Source organism: Anguilla rostrata, chromosome 4 (genome assembly GCF_018555375.3).
Source record: "Anguilla rostrata isolate EN2019 chromosome 4, ASM1855537v3, whole genome shotgun sequence".
Lineage (NCBI taxonomy): Eukaryota > Metazoa > Chordata > Actinopteri > Anguilliformes > Anguillidae > Anguilla > Anguilla rostrata.
Genome location: NC_057936.1, coordinates 26,647,788 through 26,672,038, shown reverse-complemented (window position 1 = coordinate 26,672,038; position 24,251 = coordinate 26,647,788). Strand labels below are relative to the sequence as shown.

General features: G+C 39.9%; 2 protein-coding genes and 1 long non-coding RNA gene across 6 annotated transcripts; 1 reads left to right on the top strand and 2 right to left on the bottom strand.

The window, feature by feature from the left end:
* Nucleotides 1-110: 110 nt before the first annotated feature.
* On the bottom strand, nucleotides 111-17,915 carry ap1m3 (adaptor related protein complex 1 subunit mu 3). 4 transcript variants are annotated; one of them, XM_064331852.1, is made up of 12 exons: nucleotides 17,763-17,915; nucleotides 14,266-14,422; nucleotides 13,972-14,039; nucleotides 13,623-13,753; nucleotides 12,039-12,186; nucleotides 10,694-10,820; nucleotides 7,209-7,351; nucleotides 6,141-6,212; nucleotides 5,564-5,722; nucleotides 4,001-4,126; nucleotides 2,217-2,292; nucleotides 111-1,471 (listed from the first exon to the last, which is right to left on the bottom strand). In XM_064331852.1, exons 2-12 carry the CDS (start codon nucleotides 14,399-14,401, stop codon nucleotides 1,449-1,451), a joined length of 1,209 nt encoding a protein of 402 aa, XP_064187922.1. In that variant the 5' UTR covers nucleotides 14,402-14,422; nucleotides 17,763-17,915; the 3' UTR covers nucleotides 111-1,448. The 4 variants fall into 4 exon arrangements, with proteins under 4 accessions (XP_064187922.1, XP_064187920.1, XP_064187923.1 ...); XM_064331850.1 differs by lacking the exon at nucleotides 17,763-17,915 and adding an exon at nucleotides 17,513-17,702; XM_064331853.1 differs by lacking the exon at nucleotides 17,763-17,915 and adding an exon at nucleotides 17,426-17,495.
* On the top strand, nucleotides 17,729-19,414 carry LOC135253066 (uncharacterized). The gene is made up of 2 exons (XR_010329523.1): nucleotides 17,729-17,864; nucleotides 18,554-19,414. It is a non-coding gene; the product is annotated as an uncharacterized LOC135253066 (long non-coding RNA).
* On the bottom strand, nucleotides 18,373-23,794 carry c4h1orf210 (chromosome 4 C1orf210 homolog). The gene is made up of 5 exons (XM_064331855.1): nucleotides 23,655-23,794; nucleotides 20,331-20,447; nucleotides 19,505-19,982; nucleotides 19,295-19,384; nucleotides 18,373-18,930 (listed from the first exon to the last, which is right to left on the bottom strand). The coding sequence occupies exons 2-5, from the start codon at nucleotides 20,430-20,432 to the stop codon at nucleotides 18,557-18,559; spliced, it is 1,044 nt and encodes a 347-aa protein (XP_064187925.1). The 5' UTR covers nucleotides 20,433-20,447; nucleotides 23,655-23,794; the 3' UTR covers nucleotides 18,373-18,556.
* Nucleotides 23,795-24,251: the final 457 nt, after the last annotated feature.

Genomic DNA, 24,251 nt, shown 5'->3' with positions numbered 1-24,251 from the left:
AAGACGTGTCTCTGTAAAACTCGCCAAATATTTCAGAAGTCCCTGACCGTGTGTTCAAGGCTCAGTTCTTCTTGCCTTTCTCTGTGATGGAAGAAAAAAATGAACACTGCTATGTTAAAGTAGTTTATTTGCTAAAAAGGACCAACACTGTATCCTACAGTCATGCAGTGTAGTCATTTATAAATAAGACAGGAACTGAATAAAAAGATACAACATTACAGATGACCCAAAAGAATCAGGAAGTAACCAGTGTTCCCTTATAAAAAAGTTTACATGTCAAATGCATGACTACTAAAAATCTTTATTTCCTATGCAGAATTTTTTGCCATTGAGAAAGATGTGGGTTTAGAATACTGGGAAAATACCACATAAATAAATGAGAAAAGGGGAAACAAAGTATTGAACAAGAAAGAACCAAGCATGTAAAAAGTACATTCCCATTAGTAATAAACTGCCTTCAAAACTGGCTGCTGGGTGCACTGTGCACCTTTCAGGATGTGTCCACAGTGATCTGTGTGCCCCATAATTTCTTAGGCCCACATTCCGCTCATTTTTAAGCCGGTGTTTTTATAGCAGTCTCAGCAAAGTTACAAATTAATGGACACTTGCAACAACTTCTGCTTCAGTGTACAACACTATAAATGAGGTGTAAATTACTGTTGAATATCCTTCTGGATTGTTCTACGGTGGATGATTACCTTCCACAAGCATAAAATGCGTAGCACATCTTTTGATTTGAATACAAATGTTGAGATGACAGTACATTCAGTTAGTTCACTTCAGTAGCTCTGGGAGTCCTTATTGCACTTGACATTACATGCTTATTTCACACCTGATAGAAAAATGACCTTTTTGTACTTATGTCTAATGACAGTAACAGAAGTTCCCCACTCTTTATGATTCCATAATCATTGCAAACCCAGCCTCCTAGCGCAGAGACACAAATAAATATTGTGTAATGTAACCACGGTAACAAGACTGTGCTTTTGTTAATGATTTATCTTGCTAATGTGGTGTTCATTACATTGGAATTGAGACTATAAAGGCATAACCTGGAGTGATGACGTAAGATAAAAATCAGCTGATTCATCCTGTACAAGGATGTTACTGAATAATCCAAAGGTTTTTATACCTACCATGAAGTTGCAAATGTCACTAGTTTAGTTTGTTCTGACCTCTTGTAAAATGCGGCATTCAGAAAAATGCTTTAAAAAATATCTTTACATCTGTGAGAAAAATATTGTTATATGAAATGCATACTGCCAGTCTAAGGAATTTTTTTTGTAGAAACAGTTGTTTGTGAACCAGCACAGAATGGAGTCCCATGAACGCAGACTGCAGCATGTGAGATGCAGATCCATCTCCTTTCGTCCTCTACCGTGTCTCCATTTCAGGACCAAAAAATGTGCCAGAGTGCATAAAGACTCATTTGTCTCACAGTCTTGCCCTTAGTTTGTCCGTAGCTGGTAATCTGCCAAAGACAATGATAAAAGAAGCCATCAATGCATTATAACAGTAACCCATTTTTAATCACAATCAAATAAAAACGCAATGCAATTAGAGATGTTACTATCTAAAAACCTATTTGGAACTGAGGAAGGGACTGAGGTCTTTAAAATAATTGCTTAGTATTCCTTATGAATAAGTTAACACTGTTGGAAAAGGAACTGGCTATCATATATACTGGGCACTCCGCTGCTCTGATATGATTTGCTTAAATGCACATGTGATACCAGGCTTTGCAGGTACGGACAAACAAAGAGAAGTGCATGTAAGAGTCAGCACACGTCAATCAAATGCACCAATACACAAGTGGAAAGTTTCACAAAAGCAGCTAAGCCTCCAGCTGTTTGGTCGAACACTAAACAAAACAAAACAAAATGCTGTACTGCACAATTAGACACAGATTCATATGTAAATCAACCGAAAATTCTAAATGCTGCAAATGCTTGTAATATTACCTCACATCAATAGGTTATAATTATGTTTCCAAAAAATACATGAAAATTATTCCCAGTCATTATGGATAAATATAAAAATGTTGGCAAAGTGAATCATGATTCTAACTGCAGTGCATTTGTATTAAAAGTAATACATATTACAATTATCTGGATTGCCTACATGAATTGGTATTGTAAAAGGATTGTTTAACATGGTTGTTATGAAAACCTGTCCCTTTCACAGGTTGAGATGTGAGCGTGCTCTGGAGAACTCACCTCCGCTCTGTGTGATGTAGCGCACCCACGGCAGTGCCTGGTAACCACTCTTCTCAATGATTTTCAGGTAGCGCACCTGTTGACACACAGTAGAAGAATTATGCATACTGATCACACATCACAAAACACAAGGTTCTTTTGGGATAACTGGGGTAACAAGAGTACTCGCTCCCAGTGAGGGACAGTTCACACAAACATTTCACCTCCCGGGCAACGACTAGTGTTGGGGGAATTATTGTTAAAACAGAGTGCCAACCCAGTGCAGACATTTTAGCTTACAGCAGCTACATTAAATATGCAAGCAACTATTTGGAAATGAAAGAAAAATAAAATTATGTCAAAACTTCCTGACAAATGCTTTGAGCAATGCTTTCACAAATGTAAATGATTAGGGTTATCTTCTGAAATGCAAATAGCACAATTTTGAACACATTTTAATATTCCAAAGTTACTGTTTCATTAACAGACTCCTCCCTCCCCCGAATGGTGAACTACTCACCCTTGTGTTTCCACAATGAAATCGGGATGCTGGACCAGCTGGACCATCAGCAATTTAAATAAATATTTTTGTTCCATCATTTTAATTTGCTCACTTGCTTCTGAATTCCATGCTATTGAATAATCACATTTACTAAATAGTCTTATAATTCATGCACCGATCCTCATCACTGCAGGTAATGCTGTTTCTGCTGATGCTACTCTATCAAGGCAACCCACTATTCCCAACAGGATAAGTTCTGAATGGGTCTTCCTCTTGGGCATGGAACCAGCCAGCTGCATTAATTTACACAGGGAAATCTGGGGTGCCAGCATCAACGGTGAGTTTTTTTTAAGAGTGAAAAATGACTGGAGGAAAAAAGGTTCCAAGCTAAAGTTGACAGCTGCGGCAATTACAATACTGTCAGTTTGCAAATTTGCACTTATGAGATGAATACAATTTTCAGCCTGAAAGAGTTCACTCCTGAGTCTGTTTAATGTTTTAGATTGTGCAATGTCATGCTCTTAAAAAGCAACATGAATATAAATCTTGTAAAAAAAATTTAAAAAATACTCATCCTGCAGGTGATTGTGATGATAATGCTAATGTTTCTGAAGTCTCTCACCCACTGTAAACTTATACAACATTTTCACTTCCAAGAAAGTAAACTCTTTGAGAGGCTTTTCACACTCCATACAACACTTCTATTTCAGCTACTGGGCTCAGTGTAAACCCTTCCTCTTAACATCAAGGAAACCTTGTGATGTTTAGGGCATGGCAAAGTCCAGTCATATTAACAACAATAGGGTGGTAGAAAGGCACCAGCTGAAGCTCAGTGTATTCACATCAAGTACAAAAAGTGTTATAGCTCAATGACCATACATAAATTAAATAAATAAATGAAAGTACAAGTAAACATTTAAATACAGAATGAACAATAGTAATTTTAGCTGGATTTTCCACGATCCAAAAGTGACTCACATGCTACTGTAACTTTCTTTTCTTAAAAGTGGTAGGCATTTAATCTTGTTCATCATTCACAAAAAAAAAACGAATGTGTGCACATCCCACTAATTCACTCAGCCACTGAGCTTTATTGCTCCCACTACTCCGTCCCTCAACCACACAGATAACATTTTCCGGTAGAACTGCACACTGCAATGTGTGCAATATATGTTTATATTACGGTTTCAGAACGCAAAACAAGGCCCAGCTGCTGCTGGGTTTCGCTATCAGTGGTGTGTGAGACCAGTGACCCAGAAGGACCTGTGCATTGATGATGCTGACAGGGAAGAAGAGGACTCACCTGGATCCCAGACACAGTAAAGTAGGGGATCTCAAATTTGACTGTTATGGGTGGTTTCCCCTCCAATTCATCACTCTCCACACTGGGAAGCCCAAAGTGAGCTCGCATCATGTACTCTTTTCCTCCCTGTAATCTCGAAAACACACAAGGCACAGGGGGTCAATGCACTGAGGTAAACATGTCAGCATATCAGTGTTTCCTTTGCACAATTTCAGTGCATCACTGAGCTTATTGCTTGGCTGTAAAAATGTGATTATAACAAAAGGCAACATTGTGTTTCCTCTGGGAGAGCAATTTACCACCTGAAAGCCCTGACAGTGCATGATACGATATGCACACCCTTTTTTATTTAAAGAGCTCTTAAAAGAAGGTCACAGTAAAAGCGTTTATCAGACCATTGAAAGGAACCACACCCTAAAATGTGCCCGAAAGGGACATTGACCATTAAGGGCTATTGAATATATATCTTCTTTTTTTTGTCAAGCAAAACATTAACTATCTTAATTAACTATTAACTATTAAACATCATCTTGGCTCCAACTGCCTACCTGAGGTTATAGACTTTTTTGCAGTGTTGCAAAAGCAGTCTCTATGGCTGACAGGATGGCAGATATGTTACAGGAAGTTCTTTTCAGAGAAGTGCACCCAACTAGCTAGCTATCAGATAAGCCAATAAAAGATTAAAAAAAAACTCAATTCAAATAAACTTAATTTCTTTAACTTCCAAGCAATATACTGTAGGTTGTCTATATATGAGCTGTAGCTATCATTACTGTATATACTCTAAATTTACAACTACCACAGATAAAGGGGGAAGTTGTACATTGGCACTGTTTAATAAAAATGTATTACAAAATATAAAGGTAATTTGTGTGCTGGAAAATTAACCAAAATCTTGAAAACCATAAACATATGCAAGTTTCACCTTTCTTATGATTCAACAGCTCTTCATGTTTTCATAAAAGATAAAAGGAAAACACACTTATTCTGACCAGCCAAGCAAAGCTAGGTTCCAGCATGGTTTGGCTCAGCACTGATCCATCAGTATAGAACAGGTATAAGGGACTAAATATGGATACTGGAACAGAGCCCAGAGTAGAAGAAAGCTGAATAAGGGAGAAGCTGAGAAATTGTGTAAACAACATGGCTGTTTATAAAATCACACCGAAAGACAAAAGAATGGTGTTAGATTTAGGCCAGAGAGTAACCAAAGCAGTGGACAAAAGCTGTGAAAGTCTGGTAATGCAGGAAATCTTTCCTCTACCTCAGTTCCTGTTGATTCTCAGTTGTAGTCAATTAGAATGTGAGGTGCTCATAAAATGTAATTCCTGTTATTCTATTTCAACAGTCCTTCATTGCTATTTGTATTTATTTGTTTAGTAATTTCAATGTTTTTGAGCATAAAATTAAGTCATGCAAGATTCTCTATTTGAATCCTCGCTATCTGTGCCCTGCACCGTGTCATATAGGGTATCTGATTTCAATGATAAGATAAAATCAGTACAAATAAAGTGCAACTCTAAAGCAGCAGATGAAACAGTGAGATGTGCTAGCATTTCTAACCGGGAATGACTTTATGTTCCACTGCACAGCGTTCTTCTCTGGTACCCATGTGGCACTGCCCATGCTGGTCTTGAATTTGGGGGAGTCGGCATCACTGGGCACTGGTACCATGATGGACACATTGTTCGCAGTCGACCGGTTCTTAAACTGGCTCCGAGCCTGGGTGACGGGGCAAAAGGCAGTGTAAAAAAAACACGCTGTAAATCAATACAGCACATAGCTATGAAAACACTGATGCTCATTTACTACCATTCAGACACAGGCTTTCTATCAACAAAACTGACACACAAGTGGGCTGAGGACTTATACTGAATGATTTGTGAATTTAAAGGGAACCAGCAAAATGAAGATAAATAAATATTTGTCCATATATTTTTAGAAAGCATATATAATGAATAAAATAGGCAAGCACACATTGTATGTCATACTGTGTCTGAAGGGGGCGTGGCAGGAGAGCAGCTATACAGACCCTTAATTTTGATTAAATCCCCTAATTAATAATCCTCATTGGCTCACTAGGGGCTGATGTCATACACAACAGTGAGTGAAAGATGAGAGCAGCTAGCAATGGGCCTACCTTGACCTTGATTTCCACACGGCTGTGGGAGAACTTCTCTATCACAGATTCAATCCAGAAGAGGGGTTTCACCTGAGACACAGAAAGAGGGGGCGGAGCACTCAGTCAGGCAAACTGAGCCCGTGTGTTCATGTAGGCAAGAGCAGTTTCCAACAACTTCATTGGCTCCCCAATTGAGGCTAGGGAGGCTCACATTATACTCAATAAGATGAATCGAAATATCACCTCTGGATACCATAATGATTACCCGAACATACCTTCCCTATGGCATAGATGCCTGTGGTCACAACACCAGAGCAAGCCAATGTTGGACTTCACTTTCTCAGGTGTACTTTTTTATATGAACAAGCCTTTGTGTGGGGGAAATCTGCCAATATAATTAAACAAATCTCAGGTCTATGGATGTTTAATCATGAAATAAAGTGTTAGCTTCACATAAAATGACCTATTTACCCATGTATCTTTAAGTGGGATACAACAAATATTTGCCATTTCAAATCGGTCTAACGTATTCTTCTATAACATGTATACCAAGCATGGTATTAATGGTATACAATTTTATACTCAGTGTAATCATTTTTAAATACATTCATCTGTTAAGATGGCTGGGCGTGTTTGTAAATCAGCAAATAAACAAACAAATGAACAAAATAGGGGCAGCACGGTGGTGCAGTGGGTAGCACTGTCGCCTCACAGCAAGAAAGTTCTCCTCTGGGTACACCGGTTTCCTCCCAAATATGCAAGAAGGCTAACTGGAGACTCTAAATTATCCATAGGTAATTTATGAGTGAGTGAGTGAATGATGTGTGTACCCTGCAATAGATTGGCAGCCGGTTCAGGTTGTATTCCTGCCTCCCGCTCAATGCACGCTGGGATAGGCTCCAGTACCCCCCGCGACCCCCCGCTTATCCTAGTCAGGGTCATCAGGAAAAGCGGGTATAGATAATGTACGGGTGGATGGAGACATACAGCCATGGACTGCTCCATACACTGCACATAGCTGCATGTGTTTACATGCTAGTGGCGAGAATGAACTGAGAGTGCAGCAGGGTAGGCCGCTTCGCTCACCGTTGTGTTGAGCCGGTAGGACATGAGCTCAGAATCGCCGTCGGGCGGGATGAAGGAAATGGTGCGGTCGTTCTGAAAGCGAGACAGGCGGACACACTGGTGGAACTTCACATCCTCCAGTTCCACAGCCTTGCTCTTCTCCCCTGACAGACCAAAGCAGGCAGGTGAGCGGTTCAGCCAGGCTCTGCCCTTGCTCAGACATCACTGGTATAGCTTTACAAACCTCCTCCACATATATACCAAAAGCACACCTGCCACAAAATCCACAAAAACAGGCTTAAACTACTACATAAGCCCAGCACAGCAGTGATGACCAACCCTGTTCCTAGAGATCCACCATCCTGTAGGTTTTCACTCCAACCCAAAAAAAGCACACCGCCTTCAACAGCTAAAGTTATAAAAAATTAAAATTATGATTAAAATGAAAACCTACAGGATGGTAGATCTCCAGGAGCAGGGTTGGGTACCACTGCTGTACAAGAATATCTTCTATCATCTGTATACGAGTCCATCAAGAAGCATTTGATTACAGGTATAGGGAAAAACAGCAGCTAATACCGCACTGTCACTGTGTCAAGCTACAGCTGCTAGCCTAGAAAATAATTTGTAAAATACGACCTACTTGCAACCTAAAGCTAAGTGAATGTATAGAATGTGCAAGTAGGAATGTTCAAAGCTAATGTATGTGTGTGTGTGTGCTGCAATATTGCTGGGAATGGCTTCTGTTTACAGCCAACATGAATAACCAACACATTATCAGCACAAGTAGTATTTGATATATATTCAGATTTTTACTGAAAATACAACCAACAAATAATGCAAGTTGAAAACCAAAATTTTTTTTTAAAAATCCAGGTCCAGAGGGAGTAGTATAGCAAAATAGTCTTCTCACATCTTTTTATTTTGATCAGCCTCTGCCATGTACATGAAAAGTTACTGTACTCGAAAGTTGGTCAGAAAATACTGGTAAATAGCCTGCTGCTGCTTAGAGCTGCTTAATGACTTCGGTCCCATTAGCTTCCCCTGCTTCCTAATTCCCACACCCACAGGGAATTTTATCAGACCCAGGTTCAGACTGGGCCTCTGTTAAAATGCAGTGCTGCAATGCATGACTGGGTGTCTGTGACATTTTAATGAAGATTAAAAGCGCCCCAGTGTTCTTGAAGTCAGCCGGGGAGGGTGTGAGCATAGTGCCTGGGCTTTGGAGATCAGAGCCCTACCAAGCAGCTATAATCCCAGCAGGTACGCCCTTGCAACTGCCTTTTCATTGCTGGAATGAAAGACCACATAATGACATCAGTGGATAGGTCAGAGTGCAGAGTGGACCCTGCTGTGACTAGGCCCCAGACCCTCTGAATGTGGTCTCCCCAGAGTCACTGGCAGGCATTAGCCTTTGGGGTGTACCTCTGTCTGCCTCACCCAATTCATCTGAGGGGCTAATTCAGGCACATAAAAATGGCAGTCACACACAGTAATAACGTCAGTGTGGATTTTATGGGTCTCATCTATCTTAATAAAATGAAGCTCTCCTGATTTGTCCTAATCAGGAGGGGCCTTATGTGCATACCGACGTATATTAAACACAAATCTTACTCCACATTCAACATGTAGGATCAACATCTGAAACCTGGAATTGGACTACTTTGTCTTCTACCTTCTTGAAGCTGTAGTAACATGAGGCAGTGAGATTGACCTCAAAACAGCCTTCTGTCTTGTCTGGCTCATTATTTTCCTCTCTAAGTAAAAAAAAGTATAATTCCACTTGACAGTGAAATGTAATGCTGTAGCTCTCTGCTTATTTCAGTGTTACAAAACAGCAGTTACAGGTCTTGCCCTCTGTGGGGCAATATTTCAGTGTTTCTAGTTGAGCTGTGTTATGGCCATTCACATTGTTCAAAGAAGACAAAAATTTATCCAGGTTGTTATAAAACATTTTGAGGAAGCAATGATATACATGGTGGCATATCATTATTTCATATCTCACCAGTTCTAAACAAAATTATTATGGTACGTGGATATTTTCAAAAAATGATGTGTTTTACCATCTGAAAAGTTCCCTACAATAAATAAGCATCCACCTCTATATGTACTGATCAGAGAATCAGAGTGACCTCTTTAAAAAGACAAATGCAGTAGTCCACATTACTATAGTACACTTCATACTCAATATATACAGACAGGTGACAAAGGAAAAACTAGAATAAATAAGTGGAGAAGCATAACGAATGCAGATGCTTCAACACAGATATACTGCATGATACAATTAAGGAATTAACATCATATCATGCCCTGTGGCATGCATAAAAATTCTGAGCAGGCCCAGTGGACATCAGAAAGACATCGGTAAAGAGGGCAGGAAATTGTGGTCGCAAGCGCACATTCAATGACCGTGATGCTCGTGCATTAGTTCGTTATGTAAGGAAAAACAGAAGAGCAGCTCTTTCTCGGGTGATTGAGAAAGTCTTATCACATCCTGCATTGGCAGTGTCAGCAAGAACAGTCTGTCAACAACTACAGAGAAAGGGATATTATAGTAGGCAGGTGGCAGTGCATAAACCCCTTATTACGAAGACGAATGCACATTTGAGAGTTCAGTGATGCAGAAACCACAGGCACTGATCCACCCAGTGGCTGTTATGCTGTAGGGGGGATTTTCCCAGCATGGTTTGGGTCTACTTGTCCCCTTCAAGGGAGCAAATCAGTACAAAGTTAGTCTGAGTGATCACCTTTATCCTATGATGACAGTGCGATCACATCCTGCACTAACATTCTCAGTCACCTGAGGAAGAGTTGCTCTTCTGCTTCTCCTTACATATCACACTGTCATCGAATGTGCGCTTGCGACCACAATTTCTGACACTATTGACTGATGTTCTTCCCATAGATCCAAATGCAGATGTCACTTTAGTCACTGTCCCTATTGCAACACTAGCCAGTTGAGCAGTCTTTGTGACTGAATCTCCTGCCATCCACACCCCAATTATGAACCCTCTTCTTAAAGTCACTTTCTCTTGCCATGTTGATCCAAAATCAAGATCAACTGGGCCTGCTCAGCATTTTCATACATGCCACATGGCTTGATAGGATGTTAACTGCTTAATTGTAAACTCATTTATTCAGGTTTTGTATATGTAAACAATAAGTATTGTTTCCCCAGGGTAACATGGGAAAATGTCCTAGGCAATACAGACTGGGATTCACATGCCCATGGGTAGAGACCACTGCTTTAGAAGACTGAGAATGTTTTCAAATACAGAAAGTATTGATTTTTTTCATCCACTAACATCCTAATTTTCCTATCTATGCTGTATTCTCTGCCATGTCCTCGCTGAATGAGCCCCCATGTGTACCTCTGTCCAGGGGGGGACGTTCATGTGTGTACAATAGCCCAAGGCAGGGATCGGACATGGGCGGCAGTTACAGGGAGACGTAATCCCAGTGCCCACAGCCAGGGCCTCGTTACAGGCGACAGATATCCAACTCACTCCCTGTGATCTCGAAGAGCACTTTGTCGTTGAGGCCCAGTCTCAGCTCTGGCATGCCGGACAGGACCACCTTCAGCTTGATAACGCCCTCTATCTCGCTGCGTAGCACACTGCCGTTCGCACTAACCTGAGGAACAAAGAGAGGGAACAGGGACGTGGAATGAGAAGACGACTGTGTACAGAAGCAAAGAGACGGAACAGGGATGTGGAATGAGAAGACGACTGTGTACAGAAGCAAAGAGAGGGAACAGGGATGTGGAATGAGAAGACGACTGTGTACAGAAGCAAAGAGAGGCGTGAGAATACAAAGCAGAAGTCAGGCAAAAGGGAGGACGGTGTGTATAAAACAAGGAGACAAAGGGGAGGTGCTGAGACTAAAGAAGGAAACGGGGGGGGGGCGGTTGGAGAGGGGGGAGCCAAGGAGTATTGGAAAACAATGAGGAGACAGAGCTTGTGCAGGCACAAGCACAAAAGTTTATTAAAACAGGGATTTGGAGACAATAAACCTATAGGGGAGCAATGAAGACTTAATCAGGTCTTGTTCCTGTAATCAGTGAGTTGGAAGCTGAGGAGTGTCCTGATTCTGACCCTGTTAAAGATACACTACATGGCTAAAAGTATGTGGACACATGACCCCCAACATCTCATGCAAATTTATGAGCATTAATATGGAATTGGTCCAGCCGGTGCAGTGTGGTGGTGTGTGCGTTCGTGGCTGCGTGCATGCATGTGTGGGGGTCGGGAGGTACACAGAGAACTGAAGGTTTATTGTAAGAAAGGAAACTGGGAACCATTTCCTGTAGAAGTCAATTCAAGGAAGTTTGGCTCTGGAAGCTTCTCTCTCCCAAACGAATATCGCATTTATACCCCGGAGGTACTGCAATCAAATCTATAGGCTTCATAGCATAAAGACAGAGGCAATGTTGAATATATAAAAAAGTAAAACACAGCACACATCATTTATTTATTGTTATTAGATGTTACTTGATAGGATAGTAAAATGGTTAAGAAACTATGAAGGTACAGAGCACCTCTTGTAAGGATTTATATTCTGCATTTGAACTGAAGTTTGACAGGAACTTTGATGTTCCATCAAAGGCTAAACAACAGGGGCATTACAGTTATGTAAAAGACTGTCAAAGGAATATTTAAGGAATGTATACTGGCATTTAATACTTACTTACTTTTAAAACAAAAAAATTCAGATAATTAACATAAATGGAGGAACTGCAATCATGCCACTTGACTAGAGCTGGACAGAGAGAGGAAAATGTGAACTTGGCAGAAAGATCTATAATCGATCTGCACCTCTAACAAGGAGTTTAATAAAGAGAAGCCCTCTTACCAGCAGATTTACAGACTCAATAACGTCCATAAAGACTTCATTCTTTCTATATTTGATCCCCTCTGACCTCCAGGACACGGCATTGGTGACTGTTGCAGGGGGCCGGGGTGCGCCTACCTCCAGCTTGTGCCCTTGCTGTGTAATGTACCTGCAAGGAGTTTGAGCATCAAAGGCTAGGCATGAGTAAAGCAGACAGACCTCATCTCATCAGTCCTCATCTGTCCTGCCTTTGCCTTTGTCTACTTTGCCATATGTTATGTGCATTTCTGTGAAGCCAAAGCATCCTGTCTTTATCAACACAATAACATGACCAGGTTGCAGAGGGGAGATCCTTTGTTCCCGTGCTGGGGACGGAGACAGTGTTCTCCCCCTGGGCATGTGCAGGCCCACAGGTAACACACAGGCCGGGACTGGCGCTTGTGCACCCTGTCGCTCTTCGTGTTTCCCGTCAGCTCTTCCACCAGAACCCAGAATAAACCTCCATTGTTTTGTTAGTTGTTCAAAAACGTGGCCTACCTTTCATAGAACCCCACCCTCTCAGCTGCTGCATTATCAGCTCCCACTCCCCCCAGTCTACATGTTTTCCAGCTGCTCCATCACACATGCATACTGGCATCTTCTTACGAGGCATGACCGAAAGCACGGGTGCTTATGCATTGTATACAGGCAGGCCACACAAAATGGCAGGGAAAAAATAAAAAGCAACGTAAGTGAGCATGTGCATTTGTTTTAGCCCACACGCTCCTAATGAATGCTAATGAACATGCATCTGCCTCAGGGAGAAGGCACATGAGAGGAACACTGGAGGCAAACAAATGGATTAGCATCAGAATAGGGCTCAACCTTCTCAAAAAGCCCCATCTGCGAGTCTGGCCCATCCGGGCTGAGCCGGGGATGAGGGAAGAGGGGAAACCATGGTGAGGAGACCCCCTCGAGGAGGGAGATTTGAACCTCACTCGGATCTCTGGTGCCAAAAGCTGACAGCTTAGTGCGGATGACGCGGAGACAGCCAGTCATTACCAGCCTGCCCTGGGCTGCAGACCAGGAGCTTCCTGTGCCCATGCAGAGCGTGTTTGCGTCCAGTCAGACACTAAGCCAAGAAATTCTGATTTTTTTTTTTTTTTTCAGTAAACAAAATCATGTCATTGCAAGGAAGAAGTATTACTTGATCAGAACTAAAGCTGGGAGTTTGTCATAGATTCCATGGTTTTTGCCCTTTTTTGTTTTGTTTTTCGGTGTTCCATGACATTCCCTTGTTTTTTGCCATTTCCGTGATTTCTCGGCAGTTTTGGATGACAACTGTCAACCTTAACATAGCCTTCAGTGCGATTTGTATAGGTCTGTGCATTTGAACAATATTGCAAATGTTGACAGAAACAAAGTGGGGCGAGGGCTGTGACCAAGGTTCTCATCGTTATCAGTTGTTGCAATCGTTATCAGTGACAAACACCCAGTACAATCATAACTGGTACCTACATATGTCACTTTCTCATCAGTAGACACAACAGTAAAAGACGGTCTGGTCAGGACTGCAGGTGATAAGATGTAGAAAGGCATTCTCTTAGACAACAAAGGCTAACTCACTCCTGTAGGATCTTGCTGTCTGTTGTCTGGGGGAAACCAAAGTCCATGACCTCATCCATCAGCTCATACACAGTCACAAAATTATCCCGGATGCTCTCCTCCTCCAACTCCTTAAAATATTCCTTGAACACCTGCACAGTCAAGCAAAAAGGAACAAACAAAACTCAAGAACAAAACCATATTTCAGTACACAGAATAATGCAGTATGCAGTATAACACTGACAACAGACTACATTCATTAGGGAATATGAAATTATGTAGGTTTGAAAAAAAACTACATTACTCTTAACTATACAACATTGCAACATTTATAGAAAATGACAGAGCCATGAATTGGGCCGTCTCTCACCTCCACTATTTTGTAGAGGAAAGAAAACACCAGAGCAGCATTGGAATTCTTCTTTGTCATCGCCACCACTACAGTGCAAACGTTAAGGGTAAAAAAAGCCCTCTGTTCCTCATTCTCTACTTCCTTGACATAGTGTCACATAAATATCATTTTTCAAAATGGGACCTGGGTTACACAAGTCTGTACTCTGGGCGGGGGAAAGGACGCATCTTGGGAGTTCTTCTGGGCTTTCTGGAACTTGACCAACAGGAAAGAGTGGGAGTGTGAAGGACAAGACTCTCTGAGAAAGGATACAGTATAAATTACTGTGCTTGATCCACAGGAAATGTGATGCACCATGGGTCAGCAAGGGAGAGACGTCTGCATCCTCCTCCTTCTTCATCAGGATGGGCATAAAGTGGTCAATCTCACCCATGTCCATGTTCCCCATATAGTTCCGACATATCAACACCTGGAAATAAGCATAAGGAGATGCTTTTTGGTTTCCCAAACGTTTTTACTGACCATGAAGCTAAACCCAGATCAACTGCCTGCAAAACAGGACGTGAGCATTTTGAACTGACATATGCAACAACAATTACCAATATTGTGAAAGGCTGAAATATTATCCTCCCTGTTTCTTCATCAGAGAACAGGTTTAGCCACTATTGTAAAGCTACCAAATAAAGTGTATGGGATTGGTTACCTACTAGGTAAAACAAACCTGAAAATAAAACTTCACAGCAATAGTTTAATCATCACCAAGATTTTGGACTGAAATGTCAACATAGCATATATTTACATTAAGATACAGAACCCCTCTAGAAAAGAATAAAAGACAATTCCTTAAAATGAGTTGATTCCCAGTCACAATGCATTTTGGTAGGTTATAACCCTGTTGTATTTGCTTAAAAATTGTCGCATACATTTTCTCAGTTGCAGCAAATACTTGCACAATTTACCAAATGTGTGTTACCAACAGGTGTTCTGAGATATGGTTCATTAAATTAGTTGTATTATTTTTGTACCCACCTTCCTGTAATTTGATCTTCACGTGATTTTCACATGAAATTCATTGTATTAATGAACTACTCGTTTTTTAATTTTTTTTTTTTTTGTAGGACATTAATTACACTTGTACATTAAAATATTTTCAATTTTTCCATTAACAACAAGATCCATATTAGGTAAACTATCTTGATATAACAATGTCTCCAAATTTGAAATAAACTACTAAAACATATTATACTGTTATCCTGTTCTGACTACATAAACGACAGCAAAGTAAAATGCTGTGTTCACAGAGACATGTGAATAATCTTTGATGTAGCACATCAAACTAACATGTAAATGGGTTACCTAAATGTTTCAAAGATTCATTTAGATTCATGTGGTAAAACAATAAAAAATAGTTTGGAAATCCATTGCCTATTTGCCTTTAACATGAATAAAGTATTTATCTATTTTGGTTAAAGAGTGTGAGTTCAGAGGTTTACAGAGCCAAACAGATTTTCTTTCCGCCGCGGAGCGTCTACAGGTCATGGTAATGTGGTGTAAATGCCTCCAGGTAGAGATATTGGATTGCCCTGAGCAGCAGAGAGGAAACCCTTTAATCAGCACTATTAACAGTCTCAGAGCATATCGGTATGTAATCAATCTGACTGACACCCTAAAGCTGATGAGACTTTTTGGTCTTTCTTTAAGCCTCTCTGGAGGAAAACTGAGCTGCAGCCAGTGTTCCATTAGTAAAAATGCAGTCTTGCTTTAATATAGAGTTTACTCTTCATAGCACAGTATACTGTATATTGCTTCATATTTATGATTAAGAAAAATCAGTGTATAAATCTACCATATGGACCATGGGTAATTGTAACTAATTTGGGGAGACATACCATTTTCTTAGTAGATTTGCTAGCATGATATTATATTTGTTCCTGAAGTGCATCCTTCAATGGCAACTATATGTAGGCCTACGTGATTGTTTTCCTACAGTGATGACAATAATATGACAAACACAATAGAAATACACCAAATAACTAAAATAGCATAGATTCTTCTCCGGTTCATTGTTGGTATTTAAATAAAACCCAATGATGCTTTGCAAAGCTGCTCAGCAGGATAAGGCCAAGCAATTAAAGATTTTGTTGGCCAATGTTTACGAGGCACACAAATGTTTACTATAGGGTCAAAACAATTACTGATCACAGTATGCGCAAATATCTGTCATAGGCAACATTGCATGGGTCTGCTTATTTACAAAGTGGACCTTCTCCTCTGTGAAAATGTGGTTAAAAGTCGAAAAACGCTGTCTATGCGTTCAGGTGAAACCTCGGCTACATTTGGTTGAAAAGAGAATGTTTTCTAAGCAGCTAGGTCGTAGCCAGGCCATATCTGCGAAAGAACCTGAGCTATATTGGAGTTACCACTAGTCCGTTTATGAAATGTCTCTCAACCTTGATTTCTACCTCTGTCGATGTCTAGATTCCTGTTTTTTGTCACCAATAGTGATTTGCATATGTTTACACATATTGTGTAGCCGACACATATCACAGGTATTACCTATAATTTACACAATTTTAAATGGTTGGAAATGAAACTTTACTCACGCATGGTGCAATGTCAATGTCTAACTTGAAAACATACTTTTCTTTATTTCAAATGACTGAGAGAAAACTACACTAAAGCAATAAAAATATACCATCATTTTCTCCTCTGATTCTTCCTCTTTCCTCGGCACTTTGATTCAACCTCGATCTCTAGTGGCAAAACGTGGTTACTGCTCCCCAGGTGATGCAGTCGGGCTCTAAAAATATAGCTACGGTTATTATGACTGACTTGTGAGGGCGTTTATTTCGCATGGCACTTGGTCCCTTCACCTTCACCTTAGTGGGGTGATTATTCACTGACATCAATTCAGAGAAGGGAAATCCACACATATGCATCATCTAGATACGCTGATCTTATTCTGTCCCACCCGATAATTATTTTATCTAATCTGTGTAGGTTACCGTACCAACCAGTAGAACCTGTGCAGCACCTGTTCTAAACTAATGCTCGTGAACAATAAGCGTGCGTTTGTTGGCACTTGTTTTCAGCAGGCTGCGAGCACCTGCGATTTGTGCTCTTGGGCGGTTCAGTTTCAGTACGCTGAACGGGATATCCATATTCATTCAATGTTAGCCTAAGACAATCATGTTGGCAGAGTCAGTGATGCTAGGTCATATCACGAGATTCAAATCGGAAAATAAATCCAGTAAAATGTGAACAACTGGTTAATCACACAGCCCAGAAAAATAATATGTCCTTTGTAGGGTGTCCAAACCGGCTGCTAGCTCGCTGCTTGCACTTCAGTATCGAGTAGTTTCCAGTGAGCAGCACAGTTACTGACTTAAAACATTTTGTTCCGGAATTACCCGCTCTTGGCATTACAGTTCACCCAGATACCTGTTGATGTCGGTTATGTTTTAATCCTTACCTGCGCCAACTGTGCCCGGTTAGCTACCCAACGCAGACGCAGTAGGCTATAGTCCAGTTAATATCGAACACAAACTTTGCATCTTACCTTTCCTTTCACGTCGAGAATAAATATAGCTGACGCCGACATTCTCGCAATTGAGATTAGAAGACAACGTTCAAGCAAGGTTTGATTTTGTTTTGTGATCAAACAGTTTCAGTCCGAAATGAATTAAATGGAGAACTATATTCTTCCCTATCTTCTCACTGTAACACTCTTCCGGGTCTATCGGCGTCAGAGACCTGCCAAACAGCATTCATTAGCATGCAACACTCCGTGTTTGGCAAAGTATTCTCACCTTCAGAGATAAAGATCTTGTCACGTCTACAGTTTTCTCAACAAATCATTATGAAAAATATTATTCCCGCAATACCGAAAGTGCGCAAACGTCTGTCAGCTTGTAAGTACTGATGAAAGTAGCCTACTTCTTCGATGCAAAGTGATATGTAATGAAGTAAATGCACTGTTCTGTTTTATTTACTGCGTTATACGAGTCTTCACTACTAGCTTCAGTGCTACTCCGAATGGTAATTGCCGTATATTTTCAAGCATGCTCACTTGTAAGAAGATGAAATCGAATTTCAAACATGGAACGCTTTTTTTTGTTGGTATTTTTGTATTTATTGGCTAATTGCTATTTTAAAAACACACATCTATACAAAATATTCATAAATTCAGCACAATGGAGTCAACATATAGGCTTGTTTAAACAATTAGCCTGAATGTATTCATATTTGTTTGTGACTTTCAACTGAGATTAGAAAATCACTAACCATTGTTGAGAATAATTAATTTTATGTAACATTTAATTGGGAATAATCGTGATGCACCTGGAGCATGAATGGAGTGTTTTCTCTCTGGAAGAAAAATACCCTAAGGGGTAATATTGCTCTTATCTAGACCCTCTGTTCACACTAAATTATATGTAACAATGCTGTAGTTTTCACATAATACCAATACATTAAGCACACATACACATTTTAGAAAGGAAACTTGCATCTGCTGAAGAAAATAAAAACACAAATATTTCAGCACAGTAGCCAACAGAAGCACAGCCACTGCTTTGTCCTTGCCGTGTCTTTTTCTTAGGTATTATCCAATGGTAAACTGAATGCCATCATCCTCATCCTCACCCTCCATCTCCTCTGCGGCCCTCTCAGCCCTTTCCCTCTCACAGGCCTGGATGTAGTTGTCCTCAATGAAGCCGTCATCATCATCCAGCTCAGTGGGAGGGCCTCGTCCCATCACGTCCTGCCCAGAGAAGCCTACCTCCAGGCTCATTGGGTCGCACTGGCTTACAGCGTCCCCCTCAGGAAGCAGAGTGTGTCGGTAGCTGGCCAGGTAACGATGGACGATCTTGCATTTGGCCCCAAGCGTGATAATGATGGAGATCAAGATGGCTGTGACCAAGACAGCTACAAGGTACTGCCAGCTGTGTGACGGCCGCTCCTTACTGGTGTCTGTGCCTGTAGGACAGAGAAGGATCAGGGCTGAAGTTACTCAGTTCACTGTCTTGCTAATGTTGGTTGAAATCAGCTTTTGGCAAGAATACTTAACCAAAATCACCATTACAAATCAATAATTAGAATAATTTCCAAAGTAGAAATACCTATCTGCAGTGTCCTACATAATTCATATTACATAGTATTAATTTTAGCAGCTTTATGTTTCATATTCACAATTAATATTAAGTGCTTTGTTTCTGGCAGAAATGAGTCAGTGCCCATATAATATTCGGTTCTGGTTGTAAGTTCTCTTCCATGCCAAATAAATAATTCTGCTGCATAAGACGTAAAATAAACAGCTAGTTTTGAGTGACAGAGATCTTACTGTTTATGCTTGGTGTGGTAGGATCCTCATTGATATCTGACAACAGCTTCCTTTGAAATGTTCTCAGGATGTTGAGATTTTGTACATGTCCTGTAAGAAGATTTAAATGGTTGGTCAGGATTCAAATGTAGTCTTTCAGTTTCTTGCCTTTGAACAAATTAAAGCACAGTCCCAGACTTTAAAAAGGACAAATAATAATGCTGCACAAACCTTCAGATTTATTTCCTGGTGGCATGAAACCAGTGCTCCCTGGCCAAAACACTCTCTGTACCCCTTTTATCCATTCTGGTGGACCATTCTTAATATGTCCATTGCCATGGAGATCCAGGACAGATAAGGCTCTGAGGTCTCTAAGGGCAGTAGGTAGGGGGTCCTGCAGTTTGTTGCCTCCCAATAGCAGTGTTTGCAAGTTTGGTAATCCTTGAAATGCTCCATTCTCTATGCCTACAAGCTGGCATCTGCTTAGGTCAAGGACTTTCAGAGCTGAAAGCCTGCTGAGGTGGTTTCTTTCCAGCAGGGGGAGATAGTTGCCCGATAGATTCAGCATGACTAACCGGCCAAACTTCTGCATCTTATGCAAGCTCTTGGAGTGAGTGAGGTTCAGGCAATTCTGAGATAAGTCCAGCTCTGTTGCATTAGGCCATGTATGTCCAATAATTCCTGTGAGCTTCTTCTGGCTGTACCATCCCTGTCAAGAATTATTTTCAAGCATTACTGCAGGACTGCACACATCTAAATCAGGTGGTAAGGAACTTTGATCACATGCAGCAAAATTTAAGATATGTAATTGCAAAATACTTGACACCAGAAAATTCAGAACAGTAAATATACTTGTGAAAGCAAAAATAATCAAACCAATAAATTATCAGCAGAAGGCTTAGAGAACCAGAATACGGATTTTCACTATGATTTGTTTATTTCACAGAACAATAATGTCAGCAAAACAGGAAGAACATGCCAACAAACAGGATGCGTCTGGTGTAGTATTTATTTCTGTAGTCAAATGAACAAGATGGCCACAGTCAGTTTAACCTACCTCTCTGCTGCTATGGACACATGGGCCCACAGTTGGAGGTGCCTTACCAGTAACTGTACCCCAGAAACACATCATCATGCCCAAGGCCCCTAACAACCCCATTCTTCCCCTTTTTCCCTGCAGAAATAAGATATTCAGTAAAAATATCAAAAATACTAATCAGAGTGAGGGGAATTGTCACAATAAGAGTCTTGCATTACAGTGCGGAGTTGAAATACAAACCCACAAATATAAATAGGGCCACATAAAATTGACTTTATGGTTAATATTTATGTTGTTCAAGATACATTATTCCTGTTGTGTTTTACTGTGGACATTCTGTATCTGGTGGATACTGTATTGTCAAATACAAGCTCTCATATTTTCCCCATTGTGCAAAGTATTACATTTTAAATAGCAATAATAATGCATTTGATTTATAAAGTGATTTTAATTTAGACACTTTCACAGCGTTGTACAATGAATGTATAAAATGAGCAGAATAAAAAAATTCTGATTTAAATGCAGCGTAATTAAGCACTCAAAACAATATACACCAAAGCCTTGGCATCACAGAAATTCAGCCAAGCAGAACAGGCCGAACATTTGAGTCTTTTTCAGAGATGAGAAAAACTAACCAAACACATCAAACTGAAATTGATTTTATGTATGTGAAATAGCTTTATGTTGCAGTCTATGAATTACAAGAAGCAAGGTACATTTTCTTTTCTTACCAATCAAGATTTTTTTTCTTGATTTTATGTTCCTTGTTTTAAGAAATCTTATCAAGTGATTTTTTTTACTCCACTAGGAAATAATTTTCATTATTTTTAATAGTTTTTTTAAAATTATTATTTTAATTTTACTGTGTATAGCTGGGTTGTTCACTTGTGATAAGTGAACATTCTAACATTTGAATGCTTGTTTGCAGTTCTTTTTGGCACAGAGGCAGTTTTTCACAGAGGGCCAGTCTGCTATTAGACCTTTTCCCCTCGCCCTCTCCTGCTATTGAATTTTGCATTGTTGGCTGTAAACATACTTCAGGGGACCTCTTTATCTCTTCCTGTCCTAACACTGCAAAGGCATAACAACACACTGGGCTGAAAGCATTGGCATGGTGAGGGGTCTTTTGTGTGGAGCGCCTGGGCTCCTTGATTGGTGGCTCAACACCCTGCCTCCTCCCCCCCTCCCCAAGGGTTACCTCCCCAGCACTGCAATAATGTGCTGCCTACTGCACGCTTTCCCAAGTGTGCGTGTGAAGTCTCGCACAAGGCCTCCTTGAGATGACCTCTCCATTTATTTAACATTTTGGAACCCCGCCCCTATTAATCTCTAGGTACACTGATTTCTGTAAATGATGCACTCTTATGGAGGTGCATTTTCCAATAATGTGAGAGACTGAAAATTAACGAGGAAGCTCACAAATGTTACAACTTTGTACTAGGGAGCATGCAAATCCCAAACACTCTCATTAGAACCTGCTTACATCCAAGGAAGGATAGTCAATTGATAGTCAAAAGTCAGTAGCTTCACTATTAATTGTTAAAGACTGTAATAGCAACAAATCCAACTGCACAAATTACATCAAACCAAACCAGTCTAGAAAGGAGCACCACTACCAATCATGTCAGCTAATAAAAGTATAATTTCATGCTGTTGACAGGTGAATTTAAGGTTTGCTTTCAAAGTTTCACCTTTTGAAGTTGCAGACATGGAGGTGCAGTATTAGCTGCCCTACCCCAGGAATAAGGTGTGTGCTTTATCATTCATGTGCATAATGCACATACCTATGAGAACACCCACCCTTTTTGCTTTCCTCTCTTATATGATATGACCTTGTAGAACAGAAAAACACCATACACGTAACATACATGTGCAATATGCAGTAAGCACGAGCCTTTTTTCAAAGCTTGTAGCCTTCTAAGTGTTTACGAACGAACATAAAATGGTAGAAATTGTGCCAATACACCAGAAAGACAGTATGTATGTGAATTATGTTGGATTTAAACAACATTGTTTATCTAACTAATGCCCCAGATCTCTCAAAGAGTTACATGGAAGGCAGTGAGCCCTGTGGCTTGTGTGGGAAATTGGGAAATGAGAGTTTTCAGCAACAAGGATGTTACGATGCAGTTATGAAATACATTATGTTAAGAGGCTTTTGGGAAATCCAATCCAGCACAATCAACCTTTAAATATTAAATTGTGAATAAAAATCATGATTTTCCAAAACACTGGCTTGACTGATCATTGAAGAGAAATACGTGTATGGCATAGTTGATCCATACAGGACTCTTACCAATTATTCAATCATATAGGTTTATGTTTCCATTTCTTAATAAAGTTTATAAATAATTTTATTAATTTTATAAAATATTTAGATGAAAGTTCCAATAAATTCTAATGTTACCTGACAATCTTTCCAGGCCTTATTGAACAAGGTACTCACAACAAACAAACTCTCTGATTTTCAATCTGTTGTCCATAAATGGCTCTACTGACATTGCCCTTGTTTTTGCAGTTATACTAATCTGGTCCTCTCACCTAATCTGAAATCTCCTAGTGAAAGTGATAAAGTAATCATGCAAAGAACAAAAGTACATGGCCTTGTGAAAGTCTACATGAATTATGATGTTTAGATGAGGAAGGAAAAATACATTGTCAGAACATACCTGACAACTTTTAACAAAGAATCACACTAACTAGTAGCAAACTGGCTAGAGCAACAATTATAATTTGTATACTAGATTTGACTAATATATTTTTCTATACCTTTATTGGCTAGTACTAGAAGCAATTTGCCCTTGAATAAACAATATATAGCTTTCTTTTTTTTCAGAATTCAGCACGCAGCAGGCATTTAGGTAAAGTGCATCCCTCAAACATACAACACGAGTACCCGATATGAACTCAAACTCACTGCGAAAATCAATACTCTGGTATGACCATGAACAGCGAGGAAGATCTGGACATATATTTGCATCAAAAATCTGCATTATAAAATTCAGTTCTAATGATTAACTGTAATTTCCATGCAGTAAATTTCATCTCATACAATAGGGTCACTTTCTTTCCTATTACTATTGAAGTAAGGAAAAGAATAAATCACAAATATAATTATTTCCCTCCACCATTGTTTATTACATTGTTTTCATAGAATATCACTGAAAACACATAGTCTGTAAAACTGAAGATATGAGTAAGGAATTTAACGAATAAAGTTCCGTGCCAGTTAGGGTGACCAATCATGTTATCACACTTAGATTTGACCTAAAGCAAGTGTGATCAGAGTTTTGGTGAAATCTGTTATTTCTTTAAACTAATAACAACAGTTTACTTACATACCTGAACCCTGTCGTTGACTCAAACTCAGGGAAATGAAATGCGTGTCCCTCTGCATTCACATTAAAGTAATGTTGTGAGGTATGTTTATTCTGCCTTTGAAATAAAATGGAGGCACATTGAGCAAAGGTTGAAAGTATTGCAACTCTAAACCCTTTCCTGAAGGACGGGTTAATGAGTAACTTCTAAAGTGTATATGCCCGTCCAGTTGGCTCATTTTAATGCAATCCTTCAAAAGCCAGTTCAGCTTTATTATTATATGCAGTTAAACAGCTTTGCAAATATTGCTTGTAAATTAATACATTTTCTGAAAAATAATGTAATGGTTTGTGACTTTCTAAATAGGCACTGTTTATACTGTATTTATTCACACTGTTTATTCACCTGTTATCATATCTGATTCCTCTCTCTCATCTTCATTAGACATTGTTTTCATCTTTCTATTTGCACAGCCATGTCATATATTGACATCACTGCACAATGATAATACTGTCTTATGTTTGACCGCCATCTCATTAAGTCTTCTTTCACTGTGACTACCTTTAGTGTAAGCCCAGTCTTATAGCCTTATATACCTTCTCCATCAGTCAGTAGAAGTTT